This window comes from Eschrichtius robustus, chromosome 1 (genome assembly GCF_028021215.1).
Source record: "Eschrichtius robustus isolate mEscRob2 chromosome 1, mEscRob2.pri, whole genome shotgun sequence".
Taxonomy (NCBI): domain Eukaryota; kingdom Metazoa; phylum Chordata; class Mammalia; order Artiodactyla; family Eschrichtiidae; genus Eschrichtius; species Eschrichtius robustus.
In genome coordinates, this window is record NC_090824.1 from 92,042,876 (window position 1) to 92,066,426 (window position 23,551).

The 23,551-nt window shown below is 40.9% G+C and overlaps 1 protein-coding gene across 21 annotated transcripts in view; it reads left to right on the forward strand.

Annotated features, from left to right (window-relative positions):
* SLC28A2 (solute carrier family 28 member 2) overlaps positions 1–23,551 on the forward strand; it is a 95,831-nt gene that overhangs the window by 66,899 nt on the left and 5,381 nt on the right. For 19 of the 21 annotated variants that reach the window (XM_068550846.1, XM_068550789.1, XM_068550869.1 and 16 more), the window contains 14 exons: positions 2,330–2,421; positions 3,504–3,687; positions 5,881–6,022; positions 6,653–6,766; positions 7,120–7,197; positions 7,628–7,708; positions 8,149–8,229; positions 9,918–10,043; positions 10,126–10,256; positions 10,688–10,856; positions 11,035–11,232; positions 11,821–11,902; positions 13,587–13,685; positions 13,852–13,963. In XM_068550846.1, the coding sequence (XP_068406947.1) occupies positions 2,330–2,421; positions 3,504–3,687; positions 5,881–6,022; positions 6,653–6,766; positions 7,120–7,197; positions 7,628–7,708; positions 8,149–8,229; positions 9,918–10,043; positions 10,126–10,256; positions 10,688–10,856; positions 11,035–11,232; positions 11,821–11,902; positions 13,587–13,685; positions 13,852–13,963 (1,689 nt within the window). The remainder of the gene's footprint in view (positions 1–2,329; positions 2,422–3,503; positions 3,688–5,880; positions 6,023–6,652; positions 6,767–7,119; positions 7,198–7,627; positions 7,709–8,148; positions 8,230–9,917; positions 10,044–10,125; positions 10,257–10,687; positions 10,857–11,034; positions 11,233–11,820; positions 11,903–13,586; positions 13,686–13,851; positions 13,964–23,551) is intronic. The other 2 variants (XM_068550864.1, XM_068550861.1) reach the window with 2 other exon arrangements.

Genomic DNA, 23,551 nt, shown 5'->3' on the forward strand with positions numbered 1-23,551 from the left:
AAGATATCAAGTGTCACCATCTACCAGACAGATTTTTTTTTCTCAATTCAGCTTCTGAGTATAACACAGTTACTAACTCTCAAACTGAACCATTATGTAAAGAGCTTGGTTGTATTAGCAAGATCCTAGGCCAAGCAGGATGCCAGGATCATGAACACCCGTGCACATACCTCTATGCACTGCTTCTCAGTTGGTTTAAAAGGGTCTGAGAACATATATTCTCTTTTCCTTGGAATGTCCTGTATGATTTTTTTTATTTTAATTTTTTAAAGCAGATGTCCAGTTGTAAATTGGTATGCTAGGATCAGGTTGTTCATGGGTTTTACAGAAATGAGTGTTCTTCAGACTTCTGGTAGTACCCACTGATCTTTAGTTCCCAGGGAATGGTTGAATGTGGTCATGAGGTAATGGCAGAAATCTTTTCTAGGTATGTGGTTTATATTTATCCTGGACTAGTGAGTGTCCCCTCTAATTCTGCAATGGCTTTGCTGAACTGGCATTTGATTAGGTATGATTTTAAATCAGCTTCACCTAATAGATCCGTTTGGGTCCTAACAGGAACAGACAGAATACTTAAATTAGGATAATTAGAGAAGGGTTTATTTACAGAGGGGGTTTATTTACAGAGAGACCATTACAGGGATGTGTGCAAGATGTAGTGGAATCACAAGGAACAATAGTGCAAGAACCTGAGGCTAGAAGCAATGAACAGTTACTATTCCTAGGCCCAAAGGGACAAGATATAAGAGAACCCAGAAGGAGAGTCAGATAAAGAAGACTTCAATATGCTGACCTCATTCTTTTCATACACTCTGATCTCCTTTTGGGTCCTCTTGGTAGAACCCAACTAGATAATCCAGAGGGTTATGTAATCCCACTGCTGCAGTCCACATGGGTTAGAATCCCAGGGCACAGAGCAAGATGGAGAGTGGATCTGGAGGAGCAAACCAAAGGTATCTGGCACACATGGGAAGTCTAGGATTGAAATTACATTAGTTCCTTGATATACTTTGCAAATGATATTCCAAAGATATTGACATCCTTCAGGTACACTGACACCTCTAAGCAATGCTTTTTACTCACTACTTTCTCTATTAAGCATGGAAAGGTAGCAGAGTTCTTGAGATCCTAAAGTGTCCTCTTGAATTGATAAGTCAGGTGGTGATAAAGAATGTTTTCTCCTTTCTCAGATCACCTGTATCTGATAATACACCCTCTACTCAACTAACACAGGGTTGGACTCCCTGAAGAAAGAAGAAATAAGGGGAAGGAGAGAGGAGTGAAAAGGAAGGCTTTGTATAAAGAAGAGGGAGTGTGTTAGATGGGAGAGGTAACAATGGAGAAAGAGCCATGGAAATCTGTGAGCTAAGTCCCCAGGGCATTTGGAGCTAGTGGTTGGTCCCAGCCCTGGCTAAGCTGTCCTGCCTCAGCATGATGGCCAACTGGGACCTTCTTGCTGGGCTCATCTTCTTTGGAGCGTCTGAGAGTTTGGAAATTAGAGCTTTTTGTTCATATGACTTCAGTGTGCTGAGGACATTTAAAAGTGGCAGAGACAGGTGAGCCTGGGGCCTAGGTAAGACGCAGCAAAGGAAGATGGTTAAGAGCTCAGATTCTGAAGCCAGACTGCCTGAGTTTACATTCTGTCTATGCTCCTTACAACTTCCATGACCTTGGGAAAGGTACTTCCCTGTTTTCCAGTTTCTACATCTGTAAAATGGGAATGATAATAGTAGCCATCTCAAGAGTTCTTATTAGGAGTCAATGAGTTAGTACTTTTAAACTTTTTAGAAAGAGTTCAGCACATAGAAAGCACTAGATAAATGTTTGATAAATTAAACTTGAAAAGTTCTACTTGCTGGGTACCTTCTCTCAGGCCCTCTCACCCAGGGATTCTTGAGGGTGGTAGTGTTTTCCATCCAGTCTGTCAATGCATATCTGATTGACTGTTCAGGGTTATGGGTTTATGTGATTTTTATTTTCTCTCAGAAGAATAGGCCCTTTTCTGCATCTGGAAGCTGAGCAATCCCTCGTCCCTAGGGAACAGGAAGGAGTAGGTCCCGGTAGTCTCTCCCTGATGTGACCAGTGTTCCCTTCTGTGGTAGGAAATTACTGAGGATATTGCTAGTCCAGGTTGGGTAGGAGTGTTCTGACCTGCTGCCCATTGGCAAGGTTGACCTGGCCTTTTTGGCATCGCTAGAACACTACCGAACTTCCCCAGGATGAATTTCATTAAGAGAAAACTCTTCCTCTGGCCAGGCAATCTAAGTTCTGGGAATTGATATAAACGGGATGGAATAATTTTTGGATCTTACCTTTGGATTCTCATCAGGAGGAACCTACAGCCTTTCACCAGGGCAAGAAGTTTCTGTAAGACACATGCTGGCTTGTTCAAGAAGATCCTGCTGAGCCTGTTGTGTTTGGGTAAGGTATTGAGGATCCACGGAAGTGAGAGACACAGTCGTTTTAGAAATGTGACCTTGTGTCAAGACTATTACTAGATGGAAAGCAGCTTTATTCACAAGTTGATCTAAAGGGCTATGTGATGTGAAGATCTTAATTACTTGTAGGTGAGCTGTAATTTATAGAGTTTCACTTCTAGGAATAAGTAAGTTACACTTCTGAGAATAAGCTATTTTTCAAAATGTACTATTTGATAGACTTAAATATGTAAGAGAATCTGGGCTTGTCTCTTTTTTAATATCTTGATTAGATGAGGGGCATGGTTCTTGAAGTCTGTGAAAGAAGCCTATAGTATGTTACTTATTTGCTGGTTTACTGGTGAGATCAATGATATAACATATTTTTAAAAGACAGCAAACCTCTTGGGAATTCCCTGGCAGTCCAGTGGTTAGGACTCAGTGCTTTCAATGTTGGGGCCCGGGTTCGATCCCTGATTGGGGAACTAAGATCCTGCAAGCTGCGGGGCATGACCAAAAAAAAAGTAGATAGCAAACCTTTACTTAAAATATACCATCAGTGACGTATGGGACTTTGATGTGAATATTAGAGGCAGCTGGGGTAGTGAGAACAAAAGTTATATTTTGGGGTGAGTCAAGGGGCCATGGAATGAGAACCATATGGCTGTACCTCCTAGTAGTAGCCTTGTTTACATGGTTCTGCTGAAGAGGAAAGGTTAAAATGACTGGGGTTATAAAGTTCTGAGAAAAGATGACTTTTTAAGAGTATAAAGGTGGGTGCTGATCAAATCCACTTCCAGGGATAGAAAGAGAATATCAGATAAAATAGAAGGGAATGAGATTTTATCAGGGACAAGTGAAAATATGCAACATTCAAACTAAGTTGTTTCCTCCTTGGGATCTCCCAAGAAAACAGTTAGCCATCTATCCTGGCCTTGAGAATTGCAGCTCAGTCTGACAGGGCTGGGTGGTAAGGTCGCTGGAGGGTTTTACCTGCCTTAAGTCCCAGACATTCATGACTAAATCTTCATTTGGTCCTAGGGGGCTCTGCCTTGCTGATCCTTACTCTGTACTTTCTCTTTTTAGCTTATGCTGCCTACTTCCTGGCAGCTTGCATCTTGAATTTCCATAGGGCACTGGCCTTGTTCGTCCTCACCTGTTTGGTGCTTTTAGTCCTGGTTCACCGCTTTCTGAAAAGGTTCTTTGGTGAAAAATTAACGAGATGTCTGAAGCCCCTTGAAAACTCCTGCCTGAAGCTTTGGATGAAATGGTAAGATAAGAATCTCAATATCCCTCATCCCACAACTTGTCTTAAATCCCAGTCCATTACCCTTTTCCTCCTTTGACGGTTCCTGAGCTGTCTCTCAGACCCTCCCCTATACTTTACAAAACCAAGGCTCATACGGTATTTGTTTTTCTCCTTCTGACTTACTTCACTCTGTATGACAGACTCTAGGTCCATCCACCTCACTACAAATAACTCAATTTCGTTTCTTTTTATGGTTGAGTAATATTCCATTGTATATATGTGCCACATCTTCTTTATCCATTCATCTGTTGATGGACACTTAGGTTGCTTCCATGTCCTGGCTATTGTAAATAGAGCTGGAATCTAAAAAAAAAAAATTAAATAAATAATGGTCATGAAGAACCTAGGGGCAAGACGGGAATAAAGACGCAGACCTACTAGAGAATGGACTTGAGGACACGGGGAGGGGGAAGGGTAAGCTGGGACAAAGTGAGAGAGTGGCATGTACATGTATACACTACCAAATGTAAAATAGATAGCTAGTGGGAAGCAGCCGCATAGCACAGGGAAATCAGCTCGGTGCTTTGTGACCACCTAGAGGGGTGGGATAGGGAGGGTGGGAGGGAGGGAGACTCAAGAGGGAAGAGATACGGGGATATATGTATATGTATAACTGATTCACTTTGTTATAAAGCAGAAACTAACACACCATTGTAAAGCAATTATACTCCAATAAAAATGTTAAAAAAAAAACAAAAAAAACCCAAGGTTCAGCAAGCAAATAGCAGTGGGCGTCTGAGCACTGAACTTAGTCCAGTTTCTTATAGCCTCGTGTCTCAATATTGCTAGGGGGCCAGAGGGGTTCCATTTCAGAGAAGAGTTTCGGTCTGTTTATTGTCAGGGCTGGTATCAGAAATGAGAAAAACCATACTCCTCTTCAATGAAGAAATCAAGGCAAAGAGGCTTATAGCAGCATTAAACTATCATATTGATTTGGTGGTCATGTGTTTCTCCCTTAGTTCCCGGATACTTTTTGTGCTTTTTTTCCCTTTAGTCCTCCAGACTTCCTGCACCCACTGGTGTCTTATAATTCCCTAGAGCTTAAGGAGCAAACTCACTGTTCAATGTATACTGAGCTGGATGCTACAGCAGCCGCACCTCATCTAACTAACTGTGGCATGCACGTGTCCTTTGATCACACGCCTGGGGTGAGAGGATAACTTGCAGACTCTCTATATGTTCCACTTTTATGCCTTTTGTCCAATGGATGCACGGAAAATAGCTGTTCACGATGTTTGCAACAGCGCTCATTTGGAGAAACACACCAGACTACAGCCTAAATTTTGGATCATTGATTTATTTGACATTGGAGAGATAGAGCGAAAGGACTTTCTTCATTAACAGGATGGATTCTGGAAGCCAGATTTATTTATTTATTTATTTATTTATTTTTTATGTTACTTTATTTTTTTAATTTTATTTTTAAATTTTTTATACAGCACGTTCTTATTAGTTATCCATGGAAGCCAGATTTAATTCACTTTGAGTTCACAGTGAGAACAGCTCCAAAATTCAACCCTGACCTGTGATCCCTTCTGTCGTCATCATTGTTGTTCCTACGGCATCTCAACGGACAATGTGCTCTTTTTGTTTTCTTTTCTTTTCATATGTGATTCACCTTCTAATTCTTCTCCCTTGAACTGAAATGACTCCAACACTCAGACATGAGGAGACTAGTTTATGTATTGATCAAGCATGTTTGGTACATCAAGGTACCACAGGGCACTAAGTAGTTGATTTGTGGCTTAGCGTTTACTCTTGCCCTTGGAGTGGTTGGAATTGGGTGGAGATCCATGGGAGGACTTTTCCTCCTTCTTTTAAAAATACTTTGGTTATGCATTAGAACATTCTTAAAGAATAAGTCTTTATATCACATCTTACTGGTATGATAACTTGAAGAAAAGGAGGTCATGAGATTTATGTCCTCAGATTGGACTCTTTCAGCTTCATTCTGTGAGTAAAAGAGTTGAGAGGAGGGAAGAGGTGGTAACTGGGAAACCACCAGATGAATGATTCTAAAGATATGTCTCTGTGTCTAATCTATTGAGTTGTTTCATTTATCCTTGTGGTGAATTTCTATTTTTTAGAGGTAAAGTTAATGATTTCTTATTCACTCACTGATTTGATGACATGGTCTTGAAATTCCCTCTCCAGTGTGTTCACGGGAGTCTTCTTGGTTGGCCTTATCCTGTGGCTGGTTCTAGACACAGCCCAAAGGCCAGAGCAGCTGATCTCCTTCACAGGAATCTGCATGTTCACCCTCATCCTCTTTGCCTGCTCCAAACACCACAGTGCAGTGAGTTTTGGGTATTGCAGGGTGGGCATAGTAATACCTAGCCAAGGACCATGTGTTACTAATTACAAAGTGCATGAGCCAAGTATTGATTACAAAGGCATAGAACTAAGTTCTTACCAATCTCTGGAATTTGCCCCTTTGACAATTTTGCTCCTAAGTGAAGTTTAAAGTTCTCACAGGCCCTAGACCATTTATTTTCAAACTGTAGGTTGTGACCCATTAGTGAGCCTTGATATCAATTTTGTGGATCCAGGCCAGTGTTAAAGAAAAAACAAACAAAACAAAAAATAAAGAAGGAAAGAAAGAAAATAGAATACAATAGAGAATCAGCTTGCATTGTACATAGTAATATTAAAGTATTCATTTATGATGCTTTTATATATTTGTGTGCGTGTGTCTGTGTGTGAGGTCTAACCTGTAGACATAGTTTTGAAAACCACATAGACATATGTGGCTCTTTATATACTACTGCCCTATTTCCCCCTGCTCCCTGTTCCACCTTACCCCAGATTTACTGTTAACATGCTAGGTTGGTTCCAGAGTACACGTACCCATGTTTAAAACCCCAGCCAGGTAATGAACAAGTCGGGTTTAGAGCTCACATTAGAATAACGTTCTTATTGGTCCCAGGTGTCCTGGAGGACAGTGCTTTGGGGCCTAGGTCTTCAGTTTGTCTTTGGGATCTTGGTCATCAGAACTGATCCTGGATTTAATGCATTTCAATGGCTGGGAAACCAGATTCAGGTATGAGAAATTGAATATGAGAGCTCTGGTCTTTTAGAACCCTAGAGAAAGGAGACTGGGGGAAAGCATGAGGAGATCAGGCTGTGTCTTGTTAGTGATGGTGGTGGGTGATCTGGTGGGAAAGGAGAGAGTATACTGGGGTACAACTAAGCATACAAATAAAGAGAACAGAACTGCTGAGTCCTCTGTCATTCAATGAGTAGCTCATAGTGACTTAGGCTGCTTCCCATGCTGTCAAAGGGAGGCAACCTCAGTAGCAGCAGTAGGTCCTCAGCATACATGAGGCTGATCCTATCTTCCCTGTGTCCTTTCTGGCTTCACTCTTGTTCTGTCTCTCTTTTTTTTTCTTTCAGATTTTCCTCAACTATACTGTGGCTGGCTCCAGTTTTGTTTTTGGGGATATGCTGGTCAAGGATATCTTCGCTTTTCAGGTCATATGTTTCATGAGCAAGAATGAGCGTCAATGGCAGTGAGGGTGAGGGGGATAAAGCGAGATGATGAAGATGTGTGTCCAAGAGATCAGCCAGTCTGTATACCAATTTGACCCTAAGAAGAGGATTTGATCTTATCCATATAGGAAGCAGCATTAATCTCTTGCCCTTTGATCATTGTCATACTGAAATTGGAATGAAATAGGGGTGGGAGAAGAAGGCTCTATTATTGCAAATAATAGATTTGCAATACATTTAAAATTTATTCCTAGACTAGCTTGTGTTTAAATATCCAGAGTATCTATACTGTATCAGCTGTGCTTAGGATGCTAAGAACTTAACTTAGAGACCTGAAACACTGTCTTCTTATGGCACACAGTTGCACATTCAGTGTAGTATCTCACTGGTTGCCCCATCATTCTCATTATAGGCCTTACCGATCATCCTTTTCTTTGGATGTGTGATGTCCATTCTTTACTACCTGGGCTTTGTGCAGTGGGTAGTTCAGAAGGTGAGTCATTCTCCTGCATGGTCAGGAGGTGGGCCTTTGTCTTGTGATCTATCAAGAGGCATGAAGATGGCACTTACTTTGGGAAAAAATGATCATATGTCAGATCTAGAGCATTAGAACCAATGTGAAAAGCAAACTCTTTCAAGCGTGCCTGATATCAGATGGTCAGGACCAGGCCCTAGGCAGGCTGAGGGACAGAGCAGGGAGAAAAAATGGGCTGAACTGCCATTTCATACTGAGTTTTAATCTACTTTTTCTGGAAGCCAAGAGTCCTGAGTTCTGGTCCAGGCTCTGTTAGTAACTTGGTTTGTGGTCTCGGCCTTGTCCCTCTTCTTCTCTAGGCCTTAGTTTCCTTACCAACATAATGGAGAAGGGGTTTTGATGGATACACCCCAAGATTTCTGCTAATGTTAATGGTTTGGATCTTTGTATCCCTTTAGATTGCCTGGTTTTTGCAAATCACCATGGGCACCACTGCCACAGAGACCCTGGCTGTGGCAGGAAACATCTTTGTGGGTATGGTAAGCACCCTGAGGCCTTCTGATCTTTTCTCTGGGGAACAGAGAGTATGGCAGAGAACAGTTTGAGAAATGTATGCTTTCCTTTTGAAAAGTCAAATAGATGAAGACTGTATGGGCAGCCAGTCACTCTGATGAAAGAAAACTTGGAACTCAGCTCATTGCTTTCACCTTTCATACCTAATAATACTTATTTGGGTGTATGTAATGGGGACATACTTAACCACAGATCCAACTCCTTACACAGGAATTTAGGGAAATGGCCTGGTCCAAGTCATCCTCCTTCAGGGGCTATGAAAGATGTTTCCTCCATATTCTGGTTTCTTCCTGTGACCTTTGTTTTCCAGGGTCTCTAAGGAGACAATAGCTTGCCTTGCTCAGGGCTAAAACCAAAGCTTGTCCCCATAATACTTGTTTGATGCATTTGTCTGTATGGAGTAGGTGTTCAATATATGCTACTGACTGATCAACTCAATGTTAGGGACAATGGCTTGTCAAACTGACAAGGAATTAGTATTGAGGTCTTTCTCTCCTAAGGCCCTAGGCTGATTAATGGTATTTGAAGTGTTCTCAGAATACTTCTGTACACTTCTACCATAGCATGATGCATTTTGCTGAACTTCTCCATAATCAGCTTAGTTTCCTCTGCTAGACTATAAAGTCCTAAGAGTAGGAACTTTGCCTTATTCATAGGAGTGTCCCTAGCATATCATATAGCACTAGGCACATAGTTGTCACTCATTAAATAATAAGTATTTCTTAGGTCAATGCTAGATATATATTTTTTTAATTAATTAATGTATTTATTTATTTTTGGCTGTGTTGGGTCTTCGTTTCTGTGCGAGGGCTTTCTCTAGTTGTGGCAAGCGGGGGCCACCCTTCATCGCGGTGCGTGGGCCTCCCACTATCGCGGCCTCTCTTGTTGCGGAGCACAGGCTCCAGACGAGCAGGCTCAGTAGTTGTGGCTCACGGGCCTAGTTGCTCCGCGGCATGTGGGATCTTCCCAGACCAGGGCTCGAACCTGTGTCCCCTGCATTGGCAGGCAGATTCTCAACCACTGCACCACCAGGGAAGCCCCAGTGCTAGATATATTTTACATAGTTGGGTCTTCATAATTTCATACCATTTTCACAAACATTATTTCTTTGGATTCTTTCATCAACATTGGGCTTCAGTCATCTATTTGCAATTCATTTAATGAGTACCTTTTAAGCAATTAATATGTACTCAGTAAGTACACTATACTAAAGTCATTCACTAAGTATATAGTTTTTGTTTGTATGTTTGGGCCACACCACATGGCTTGTGGGATCCTAGTTCCCCAGCCAAGGATCGAATCCCGGACCTTGGCAGTGAAAGCGCGGAGTCCCAACCACTGTACCACCAGGGAATTCCCAAGTATATAGTTTTAGACATTGAGAACATTCAAAAGAAATATACTGTTTGTCTTCTATAGCATTCTAAATTTTAAATAGATGAGACAAACTGATATGAAAACACATGAGAAGAGTGCTAGCCGGGATATGATTAGGTGCCAGAGTGGGTGAGCCAGACACTGGGAGAGCCTAAGAGCAGAGCTTAGTTTTGGAAGAGCACCCACACTGGAGGGATGTGTGCCCGGAGCTGGGGCGGACACTCTGGGATGGGGAGCTGCACCTTCTTGATTCTGACTCTCTTCTCCTTTTTTATAGACAGAGGCACCTCTGCTCATCCGTCCATACCTTGCAGACATGACGCTTTCAGAAGTCCATGCAGTGATGACTGGAGGGTTTGCCACCATCTCAGGCACTGTCTTGGGAGCCTTCATATCCTTTGGGGTAAGCATAGTCTGTTTGATCACTCCTGGGTGAGCCCAAGTCTGGGTTCTGTAGATGCTCATTCCTAAGTCTGGCCTTACAGATTGACGCGTCATCCTTGATTTCTGCCTCTGTGATGGCTGCCCCTTCTGCTCTTGCTTTGTCAAAGCTGGTATATCCAGAAGTGGAGGAGTCCAAGTTCAAGAATAAGGAGGGGGTAAAATTGCCCCGTGGGTGAGTCCAATGAGGCATATAATTTGGGAGATGGTGAGGTCAGGTGCAGAGTCAAGAGTGGTGCTATGGTGGCAGAGGCTTCAAGTCTTCTGGAGAAGAAATAATATGATTCCATATCCCCTCTTGTCTACCTCTGCCTTTAGATAATCATGTTGATTTTTTTCTTTTGTTTAACCCTCCCACCTGCCTCTCTCTTCTGCATGCCATTATCCTCTGTCCTTTGTGTCAGTACCATTTCATGGCGATTAAATCTGATACTGCTTCAGTGTAATTTCCACAAAAAGGGTCACTAGGAACCCCCATCACCCCTCAAGCTGTTCTTGCACTCTCCTGTTGCACTCCTGCACTGCTGGGACACTGGGACAGCTCTTCTCTGAGGAGCCGAGATTACTCTAGACACCGTATTCTTCCCCTATGCCCAATAACCACAGGAAGGAGAAGAGTGTTCTGGAAGCTGCCAGCAATGGAGCCACAGATGCCATAGGCCTTGCTGCTAACATAGCAGCCAACCTGATTGCCTTTTTGGCCGTGTTGGCCTTCATCAACGCTACCCTCTCCTGGCTAGGGGAACTGGTAGACATACAGGGGCTCACTTTTCAGGTAAAGGATTCCATTTGTTGGGCTGTCCCTCTAGGGTGTGTTTAAGTAGTCCTTGAATTGTGCATGTCCTCCTGACCCACAGTGCACTGAGGGAGCGTGGAGAGGAGAAGGGTGCAGGAGACTGAGTCAAGGCTCCAGAGAAGTCTTTGTCTCCTGACTGTCTCTTTCTCTCACCCAGGTCATCTGCTCCTATATCCTAAGGCCCGTGGTTTTCATGATGGGTGTCGAGTGGGCAGACTGTCCGATGGTGGCTGAGATGGTGGGGATCAAGTTCTTCACGAATGAGTTTGTGGCCTATCAGCAACTGTCTCAGTACAAAAACAAACGTCTCTCTGGAGTGGAAGAGTGGATTGGAGGCGAGAAACAGTGGATTTCTGTAAGTGACAATCTAGAAAAGCATAAACAGTCCAGGCAGACAAAAAGTGTTACACTAAAGTTTAACATGCACAGATCCCTTTCCAGGATCCCAGGCCTGACCACAAAGCAAGAGTAACAGTATGCTTGGCTTCGGTGCCTGAGCTGCCCTGAGGTCTGTGTGCTAGTCCCCTACACTCTGACCCAACTTCTCTCTAGAATGTAATTGCTGAGCCTTTACAGTTGGGGCAGTCCAAGGAGGATACTATTTCTGATAGTCTAAGGTCTCCTTCTTCATTTATAAGTTTAAATTGCTATAAACTGAGCTCCTTTTTTCTCTCCCTCTCTTTTCTCTCAATCATCCTCATTCCTAGGCCTTCTCCTAATTCATAGGCTTCAACAAGAAGAGCATTGGGTAAAGAGGCCATGGTGGTTCCATATCATTATCCCTATAATAACTCATGAAGCGATTATTTTCTGAGCATCCTTTCCATATTCCTTAGAGTAGCACACACAAGATTGGGGGTTCTAAGTACTCTGGAACGTCTATCATGATTATACGACTGTGCACATAGGACTGAGTTTACTTATTTATTTTTGTTTTCCCTAGGTGAGAGCTGAAATCATTACAACATTTTCACTCTGTGGATTTGCCAATCTTAGTTCCATAGGAATCACACTGGGAGGCTTGAGTGAGTTAATTCATTTTCCCAGCTACCCAATATGCCAGCCAGTTCCCAGCATCTGTAGTGGGCAGTCCTGGTGCTTCAGTATGAGTTGAGACCAGATAGAGAAGCTGATGTGAAATGGGCCTCTCAGGTGGCAGTTAATTTGGAGTTAAGGTAATCATGCTACCTGGCTATGCATGAAGCCCAGGCTGGGTTTGCAATCTCAACTTCTGTCATTTTTTTCCCTTTCAAATGGAGGCCCAAAAGACCAATTTTATTTTTATTTTCCCTATGAGGAAGACTATAATGATATTATTTTTATTTTGCCATTAAATGGACATAGTGCATATATAAGTAAAGGTATTTTGTTTTTTATTCAGTAGTGAAGGTACTTTCTGAAATTATGCTGCTCACCAGTTGACTTCACAGAATTAGGCATTGCACAAGGAATCAAAGGCCAAATAAAAGCAGCAGACACATAAGGCAGATAGATAATTAGAGCAAGTGGTGTGAAGTGTTGGATTAAAAGCTACAAGTCACCAGGTGTGGGAGGAGTGAGTATGTGAAGCATACATAGATACAATTAGATTGCTGAAAATCTTGCTGAATGGTGATGGCTGGAGGAAACAATATGAGGAAAATGGAATTGTCCTTGAAGGCAGGGGATTCCAAGAGTTTGGAAGATCCAAGTGAGAAATAAAGTGTAAGAAAAATACAGCTCAGCTCAGTATTTTATGGCACTCATATTCTGGGCTAGAATCATTAAGTTGATTTACTTGGTAGCTGATCGAACAATTTAAAGGTGAAACAATTTCCTTTCAGTTTATCTTTTTCCCTTCTGTTAAACACTTGTCTGTATTCTAATTCTTTTTTTAAAAATATTTATTTATTTATTTTTGGCTGTGTTGGGTCTTCGTTGCCGCACATGGGCTTTCCCTAGTTGCAGTGAGCGGGGGCTACTCTTCGTTGTGGTGCGCGGGCTTCTCCTTTTGGTGGCTTCTCTTTGTTGCGGAGCATGGGCTGTAGGCGCCCGGGCTTCAGTAGTTGTGGCTCCCGGGCTCTAGAGCGCAGGTTCAGTAGTTGCGGTGCACAGGCTTAGTTGCTCCGCGACATGTGGGATCTTCCCGGACCAGGGCTCGAACCCGTGTCCCCTACATTGGCAGGCGGATTCTTAACCACTGCGCCACCAGGGAAGTCCCTGTATTCTAATTCTGATGCCTGATTACAATCTGATTGTGAGCTTGTCATCCAGTAGTGGGATATGCATCATGTGACTAAGGCTTAGGTGAATGTTGCCCTCCTTATTTCTCTGGCACAAAATAGCCCATCTAATTCTGTCCAGGTTAAGAATGCAGATTTCAGTTAGTGAACACCCAAGGCATTTGCACCTGTCTGGAGCAACCCAGGGCTTTGCTTAATTCAGATATATCTTGGGAATGTTCACAAAACCACTAAATAGTGGTTCACACACTTCACACAATCCTTCACACAATCCTTGACCTGGGGAATGTCTAAGTTAGTGACCCCATAGGACTAATGAATATACACACTTCTTAGGGTACCACTGTCCAGCCTCTGGTGGTTGGTGGTAAGAATGCTATTCATCTGCTGCATTTTGATCCTCAGCATTCTTCTAGTGGGGTTTCATGGGGTATGCCTAATTGCCTTGTGGGGAAGAGATTGAATTATTTTGTTGTGTTGTCCGCAGCATCAATGGTACCCCACCGGAAGAGTGACTTGTCCAAGGTTGTGGTCAGTGCCCTCTTCACAGGGGCCTGTGTATCCCTTATCAGCGCCTGTGTGGCAGGTAAGTGTCTCAGCTTAGTCTCAGAATATTGTTTTAACTCTCCATCTCACATATGCATAGAAAAGGCACCAAATCTACAGTGTTCTCAATTTATACCCAAAGAATTAAGAGCCTTAAGGAACATGTGTAAAATCTTCCCCTTAGCATCTCTGTCTCCTTTACCCAGGAATCCTCTATGTCCCCAGGGGAGCTGAAACTGACTGTGTCTCCTTCCTAAACACAAGTTTCACCAATCGAACCTATGAGATCTATGTGTGCTGCAGAGAGCTCTTTCGGAGGTGAGTGAACACTGGGATCCCTGACCCCTTCTCCTTTATGCTCTCCTCCACTCAGGAGTCTTCTGGGAGTGGGGAGAAGCAAGGTCTTGAGGGTAATCACACGGATGCTGAATAGAGCGTGTAAGAAGGGAGACAGGTATTTGCGGTGGTCTAGATCTCCGTTTTTTTCTCTTATTAGATGCATACTCACTATTAGCTCTAGCATGGACAAGTGACAGATTTTACCTGTATTGATGGGGCACTGAGAAGTGGAGGGTGAGGGGAAGTAAGGGAGGGTGGTTTCCCTGATCAGAAGTGATGTATTTATTGTAACTGGAACATAGATAAGTTGTAGGTGAAGACATGGCAATGGTCCTAAGTGGCTAAAAACTTATAGCCTTCTTCAGACAGAAATGAAGACTGAGAGTGGATAAAGTTGAATTGATAAAATCATGATGCATTCGGATAGTGTAAAAATGAACTTGTTTACCAATTTCTGGGATATTATTAGAATAGTTTTCTGATTCTGCATGTAAGGAGCTCAGAAGTCACCACTCCATCCTAACAACAAGAAAAAAAAACTGAACAGTCTGAAAAATCAATAACTCTTCTTGGATCTGTAAGAGACACAGGGCAAACTGCTGACCTGAAGACTGGAGAGACAGACAGGCAAACACATAGCTTACTGGAGCAGACTCATGAGCGGAAACTGCCACAGAATCCTGTGCTGGGGCAGGAAAACCTGAAACTAATTGCTGGAGCCTCAGTGAGGACAGGTCTGGATGTTAAAAACTCCGGGGGGACCCAGTTATAGGGGACAACCCTACACTTTGGGGAGTTTTACCTCCAGGAGCTAGACCAAGTTCTCACAGTAAATATCAGACAAAAACCGCCTCATTCTTCTGGCAGGGGGAGGGGAAAAGGAGCCATTTTGAAATACACCAGAGCACTCTTTTTTTAAACAAGGCCTGCTCTCAGGAGAAACTAGTTAACCAGAGCCTAACCAGCTGGGGTATTATCAGAGCCTACCTGACCTGGAAGAAGGGAAATACCCAACTAAAGCTCACTCTAGCCATCCTATCCCCCTTAAAGGGGGAGGAAAAACTGAGAAACACTTGTGAAGTTCACAGTGCAGAGGCACAGGCTCGCTAAAAGCCTGAGACCTAATCATAAGACTACAGAATGCTTCCCCTCCCCCACACCTCACCACCACATTACTAAGGCCTATTTACAGCAGTTCCTTTTTTGGGTACATCATGTCCAGTTATCAAGAAGAAAGTACAAGGCCCGCTAAAAGGCAAAAAACACAATTTGAGGAGATAGGGCAAGCATCAAAACCAGACATGGCAGAGATTTCGATTTATCAGAGTGGGAATTTCAAGCAACTATGATTTATGTGCTAAGGGCTCTAATGGATAAAGTAGACAGCAAGCAAGAACAGATGGGCAATGTAAGTACAGAGATATAGGAATCCCAAGAAAGAACCAAAAAGAAATGCTACAGATCAAAAAACACTGTAACAGAAATAAAGAATGTCTTTGATGGCTTACTAGTAGACTAAACACATCTGAGGAAAGAACTCCTAGCTTGAAGATATATCAATAGAAGTCTTCAAAACTGAAAAGGAAAGAGAACAAAGATTGGAAAAAAAAAAAAAAAACCAGAATGGAGCATCCAAGGATTGTGGGACAAATACAAAAGGTGTAACATACACATAATGTGAATACCAAGAGAAGAACAGAAGAAATATTTGAAACAATTATGACTGAGAATTTCTCCAAATTAGTGTCAGACACCAAACCACAGATCCAGGAAGCTCAGAGAACACCGAGCAGCATAAATTCCAAGAAGACTATACTTAAGCATATTTTGAAATTATAGAAAATCAAAGATAAAGAAAAAATACTGAAAGAAGTCAGTTGAAAAAAAAGAGAGTATATCATTAAGCTGAAAGAACTATTTACAGGACACACAAAATGAAAGATTTGAGGAACTGGAATGTTTGGTGCTTCAAAAGCAAAAGATGTGTGTATTAGTAGTGATATATGGGTAAATGAAGAGAGTTCTGAGAGATGAGGCTGAAAGATCTTATAAGGCCTTGTATGAAATGATAAGGAATTTAGACTTTGACTTATAGAATTCTTAACACTGGTATGTTTTTTCAAAAGATCATGCTGGTAGCCATTTGGATGTCAGGGAGATCAATAAACACATTGCTGTAATGCTCCCAAGTAAGAGATGATGAGAGCTGATACTAAGTAGTTGTGAGAATGAAGATGCACTAGAACAAGGAGCATCAATAGGATTGGTTATTGAAGTGAAGGGCAGGATAAGGATGACTGTACCCTTTCCGGCTTGGGTAAGTGGGTCTGAGGGATGCCATTCATTCACTGACAGGAAGAGGACTAGTTCCAGGAATGAGAGTAAAGGGGAGAGATTATGGCTTAATTCAGGTGGATATGTTGACTTGGAGGTACCTGTGGGACCATCATGTTAAGCAACTCACAAACCAACTTGGGTCTGAAGTTCAGGAGAGAAAAAAGAACTGGAGATAGATTTGGAAGTTGTCATTAAGTAAATGATCTGTTCAGTATATAGGTAGATGTTTGGGTACCAGCTCCTTAACAGGTTACTATGGCAAGTTAACAGACATTACCCTCCTGTGTTTGGAGGTTTTCACCAGAGAAAGCAACCAACATCCTCTGAAAAAATAATCCTTTTGCTGTACTATTAAAGATGAATTATAAACTGGATAGATCATTGGTCTGGCATAGTTATGACTCCTATGTTCTTGGGGAAGTTCAATGGATGTCATTGTAAGCATAGTCTAAAGTAAATGAGTGAAGTGAAAATTGCTGATTTGTGTTTAATGATGAGTTGTCTTTACATCACTGAACTTCGCTAAAAAATTAGTAGAATACTCTTTCCTGGTCATTCTGCCTTCAAAACGGAAACTGACTTTTTGCCTAAAGTCACATACTAAGCATCATTAGTATCTAGAATCTGAAAGAGATAATGTTTTTGTCCAATTCATTCATGCTAAATATATTTGGAGTGACTCCAGACCAAGATAACAACAACAAAGGAGGCTTAAATTTCCCTCTTCCTATGGATGCACCAAATGTACAGCTATACGTGGAGTAATTCCCTCTAAGCAAAATCCAGAAACTAGCTGAATGACTCCTACAACTGAGAAAATACCCACATTGAATTGGGTAGGAAAGACTGAGAAACAGTCTCATCATAAAACCCACCCCTGGCACAGCACCATATAATGGAAGGGAACTCCCAACTCTAAGCTTATCCCTAAGCAGTGAAGGGTTTAGACTGAACATCTAGTGCCCCAATTTTTTTTTTTTTTAAATAAATTTATTTATTTATTTTTGGCTGTGTTAGGTCTTCGTTTCTGTGCGAGGGCTTTCTCTAGTTGTGGCAAGCGGGGGCCACTCTTCATCGCGGTGCGCGGGCCTCTCACTGTCGCGGCCTCTCCCGTTGCGGAGCACAGGCTCCAGACGCGCAGGCTCAGTACTTGTGGCTCACGGGCCTAGCCGCTCCGCGGCATGTGGGATCTTCCCAGACCGGGACACGAACCCGTGTCCCCTGCATTGGCAGGCGGATTCCAAACCACTGCGCCACCAGGGAAGCCCCTAGTGCCCCAATTTTTAAGACGGAACTGTGCCTACTTCCCCACCACCCCCCGCCTGCCCCACAAGGCTCAGTGTAGAGGAAGCAGTCAAAAATGTCCATCTCCCACTCTTTCCCTGGAAGGGGTTTGACTGCATACTTTCCAGCTGGTGCCTGAGGGTCCAGCTTCTAATCAGCCTGCATCTAGGTGCTGGCTGCAATTCTCCTCTTTGGGACACTAAAGAGACCCACACTGAGACACATTATAATTAAACTGTCAAAACTAAGACAAACAAAGCATAGATAAAGGCAGCAAGAGAAAAGCAACTTGTTATATACAAGGGAGCTCCCATAAGACTATCAGCAGATTTTTCTGCAGAAACCTTACAGTCCAGAAAAAAAGTGGGATGATATATTAAAAAGAAAAAAACTACCAACCAATGCTTGGTAATGCATTACCTGGCAAAGTTGTCCTTCAGAATTGAAGGAGAGAGAGTTTTTCAGACAAGCAGAGGTAGCTATACTTATATCAGACAAAATAGAATTTAAGCCAAAACAGTAATGAGAAACAAAGAAGGTCATTATATAGTGATAAAGGGGTCAGTTCATCAAGAGGATGTAATAACTGTAAATTTTTATGCACCCAATATGGAGCACCTAAATATATAAAGCAAATATTAACAGATCTGAAGAGACAACAATACAATAATTGTAGAGGACTTCAGCATTCCACTTTCAACAACAGATAGATCATCCAGGCAGAAAATCAATAAGGAAACATTGGACTTAAACTACATGTTAGACCAGATGGACCTGACAACATTTACAGAACAGTCCATCCAACAACAGCAGAATACACATTCTTCTCAAGTACACATGGAAATTATCTGATAGATTATATGTTAGGCTACAAAGTAAGTCTTAGTATATTTAAGAAGACTGAAATTATATCAAATGTCTTTTCTGACCACAATAGTATGAAACTAGAAATCAGTAACAAGAAAAAACCTGGTAAATTCACATATATGTGGACATTAAACAACATGCTCCTGAACTATGGGTCAAAAATGAAATCAAAAGAGAAATAAAATATCTTTACTCACCACAAGGAAAAATCTGTAACTGTGTGAGTTGATGGACGTTAACTAAACTTATTGTGGTAATCACCTCACAATATATACCTATATCAAGTCATTATATTGCACACCTTATACAATGTTATATGTCAATAATATCTCAATAAAACTGGGGGAAAAAACTTGAAAAAATATCTTGAGACAAATGAAAATGGAAACACAATATACCAAAACTTATGAGATGCAGCAAAAGCAGTTCAAAGAGGGGAGTTTATAGTGACAAACACCTACATTAAGAAAAAAAGAAAGATCTCAAACAACCTAATTTAACACCTCAAGAAAAAGAAAAACAAACTAAGTCCAAAGTTATAGAAGAAGGGAAATAACAAAGATCAGAGCAGAAGCTAATGAAATAGAGACAAAAAAAGACAACAGAAAAGTTCAATGAAACTAAGAGCCATTTGTCTTAAAAGACAGACAAAATAGACATATGTTTAGCTAAGCTAAGAAGAAGAGAGAGTAGACTCAAAGTCAGAAATGAAAAAGGAGGTATTACAATTAATAACACAGAAATACTAAGGATTTTGAGAAACTACTATGGAAAATTATATCCCAACAAATTAGATAACATAGAAGAAATGGATAAATTCCTAGAAATATACAACTGACTAAGACTGAATCATGAAGAAATAGAAAATCTGAACAGAATGATTACTAGTAAGGAGATTGAATCAGTAATCAAAAACCTCCCAACAAAAAAAGCCCAGGACTAGACAGGTTCACTGGTGAATTCTTCCAAACAGTTAAAGAATAATTAATACCAATCTTCTCAAACTTTTCAAAAAAACATAAAAGGAGTGAACACTTCCAAATTCATTTTATGAGGCCAGAATTACCTGTTGCCAAAGCCAGACAGGGACACTATAAGAAAAAATTACAGGCCAGTATTCCTGATGAACATAGATGCAAAAATCCTCAACAAAAATTAGCAAACCAAATTCAACAGTACATTAAAAAGGTCATATACACCATGATCAAGTGAGATTTATTCCTGGGATGCAAGGATGGCTCAACATACACAAATCAATAAATGTGATATACCACTGTAACAAAATGAAAGATAAAAACCATATAATCATTTCAATAGATGCAGAAAAAGCATTTGACAAGATTCAACATCCTTACATGATAAAACTCTCAACAAATTGGATGTAGAAGGAATGTATCTCAACATAATAAAGGCCATATATGACGAGCCCACAGCTAACATCATACTGAATCGTGAAAAGCTGAACACTTTTCCTCTAAGATCAGGAATAAGACAAGAATTACCACACTCACCACTTTTAATCAACATAGTATCGGAAATCATAGCCAGAGCAATTAGCCAAGAAAAAGAAATAAAAGGCACCCAAATCAGAAAAGAAGTAAAACTGTCTGTGTCTGCAGATGACATGATCTTATACATAGAAAATCCTAAAGGCTCCACCAAAAAACTGTTAGCACTGATAAACAAATTCAGTAAGTTGCAGGATACAAACTAAACATACAAAAATCATTTGTGTTTCTATACAATAACAATGAACTATTGGAAAGAGAAATTAATGAAGCAATCCCATTTACAATAGCATCAAAAAGAATAAAATACTTAGGAATAAATGTAATCAAGGAGAGAAAAGATCTGTACACTGAAAACTATAAATTGATGAAAAAGTGGAAGGGATAAATGGAAATATACTCCACGTTTATGGATTAGAAGGAATGAATATTATTAAAGTGTTCTTACTACCTAAGGTGATCTACAGATTCAATGCAATCCCTATTAAAATTCCAATGGCATTTTTCATAGAAATAGAAAAAACAATTCTAAAATTCATATGGAACCACAAAAGACCCTGAATAGCCAAAGCAATCTTGAGAAAGAAGAACAAAGCTAAAGGCATCACACGTCTTGATTTTAAACTATATTACAAAGCTGTAGTAATCAAAACAGTATGGTACTGACTTAAAAATAAACACACAGATCAATCAAACAGAATAGAGAGTCCAGAAATAAACCCATGTTTTCAACAAAGGAGCCAAGAATGTACAGTGGGGGAAAGGGTAGTCTTTTCAATAAATGGTATTAGCAAAACTGTATATCCACCTGTAGGAGAATGAAACTGGACTCCTGTCTTACACCATATACAAAAATCAGCTCAAAACGGATTAAAGACTTTAACATAAGACCTGAAACCTTGAAAATCCTTGAAGAAAATGTAGGGAGTAAGCTCCTTGACATTGGTCTTGGCAACGATTTTTTGGACTTGAAACCAAAAGCAAAGACAACAAAAACAAAAATAAACAATTGGGGGACTTCTCTGGTGACACAGTGGTTAAGAATCCTCCTGCCAATGCAGGGGACATGGGTTCGATCCCTGGTCCAGGAAGATCCCACAAGCTGTGGAGCAACTAGGCCCGTGAGCCACAGCTGCTGAGCCTGCACTCTAGAGCCCTCGAGCCGCAACTACTGAGCCCACACGTCGCAACTACTGAAGCCCGCGCGCCTAGAGCCCGTGCTCCGCGGCAGGAGAAGCCACCGCAGTGAGAAGCCCATGCGCCACAACAAAGAGTAGCCCCTGCTTGCTGCAGCTAGAGAAAGCCTGCGCACAGCAACGAAGAACGAACACAGCCAAAAAATAATAAAAATTTTAAAAAGCAAAAAACAAAAAACAATTGGGACTTCATCAAACTAAAAAGCTTCTGCACAGCAAAAGAAACCATCAACAAAATGAAAAGTCAACCTACAGAATGGGAGAAAATATTTGCAAACCATATATCCGGTAAGGAATTAATATCCAAAATATACAAGGAACTTATACAGCTCAATAGCAAAAAATCCAAGTAATCCAATTTAAAAATGAGCAGAGGGTTTGAATAGACATTTTTCCAAAGAACTCAACCAAATGACCAACAGGTACATGAAAAGGTGCTCAATATCACTAACTAGCAAGGAAATACAAATAAAAACCTCAATGAGGTATGCCCACTAGCAGATGAATGGATAAAGAAAATGTTGTGTATGTATACAATGGAATGTTAGTCATCCTTACAAAAGAAGGAAATCCTGTTATTTGCAACAATGTGGATGAACAATTACACTAAGTGAAATAAGCCAGACAAAGGCAAATACTGCATGGTCTCACTTATATGCAGAATCCAAAAAAAACACAACAACAAAAAGGAACTCATAGAATGGTGGTTGCCTAGGGCTGGGAAATAGGGGAATAGGGAGAAGCTGGTATAATAGTACAAACTTTCAGATATAAGATCAATAAGTTTGAGGACCTAATGTATAACATGGTGGATATAGTTGATAATACTGTATTATATAATTGAGATTTGCTAAGAGAATAGAACTTAAGTGTTCTCACCAAAAAAAAAAAATAAATAAATAAATATGTGAGGTGGTGGATGTGTTAACTCAATGTTGGGAATCCTTTCACAGTATATGCATATGTCAAATCATCATGCTGTACACTCTCTATATATTACAATTTTGTTTGTCAATTATACCTCCATAAAACTGAAACACACATACATATATACATACACACCAAGCCTGAGCTGTTTTCCTTTCTCAAGAGGAATGTGGCTTTGGAGTACCATCTCACTATTTAGAATAAATTCAATTCTAAATCATTACAAGGCATAAATCTTGCTTCAGTGATGTTTGGACAAGCAGTTCCCCAAAGGACTATGGTTATGAACTGGACAGAGAAGCAGACACATTGTATAGGATTTCTTGCTAGTACTATCTTGGGCATGAATGAGAAAATACGCTTAATTCTGTCCTATTTATTTATTTATTTATTATTATTATTTTTTTAATTTATTTATTTATTTGGCTGTGCTGGGTCTTAGTTGTGGCACGCGGGATCTAGTTCCCTGACCAGGGATCGAACCCAGGCCCCCTGCATTGAGAGTGTGGAGTCCTAACCACTGGACCACCAGGGAAGTCCCTGTCCTATTTATTGGTTGGCCAAAAAGTTCCTTCAGTTTTGAAGTAAAAATAAAAGACACATTTTACATTTTCACCAAGAACTTTATTTGAACAACGTATTCACCGTTTTGTTCCACTGCCTTCTGCCATTTTTCAGGCAGCTTCATAATTCCGTATTCCCAAAACTTTTAATCTTTTTGAGCAAAGAATGGTCCCAGGTGCCTTTTATAGTCTTCCAGGGAATTGAAATTTTTTCCATTAAGAGAATTTTGTAAAGACTGAAATGAATGGAAATCCAGAGGTGCAATTGTCTGGTGAATACGGCGGATGAATCAGAACTTCCCAGTCAAGCTGTAACAGTTTTTGCCTGGTCATCAAAGAAACATGTGGTCTTGCCGTACCCTAATGGAAGATTACGCATTTTCTGCTGACTAATTCTGGATGCTTTTCATCGAGTGCTGCTTTCAGTTGGTCTAATTGGGAGCAGTACTTGTTGCAATTAATTGTTTGGTTTTCCGGAAGGAGCTCATAATACAGGACTCCCTTCCAATCCCACCATATACACAACATCACCCTCTGTGGATGAAGACCAGCCTTTGATGTGGTTGGTAGTGGTTCATTTCGCTTGCCCCACAATCTCTTCCGTTCCACATTACTGTACAGTATCCACTTTTCATCACCTGTCACAATTTGTTTTAAAAACAGAACGTTTTCATTACATTTAATTAGAGAATCGCATGCAGAAATATGGTAAAGAAGGTTTTTTTTCGCTTAACTTATGTGGAACCCAAACATCAAAGCAATTAACATAACCAAGCTGGGGCAGATGATTTTCAACGCTTGATTCGGGTATTTTGAGTATGTCAGCTGTCTCCCGCGTGGTATAGCGTTGATTGTTCTCAATATCTCGATTTCATCACTATCAAC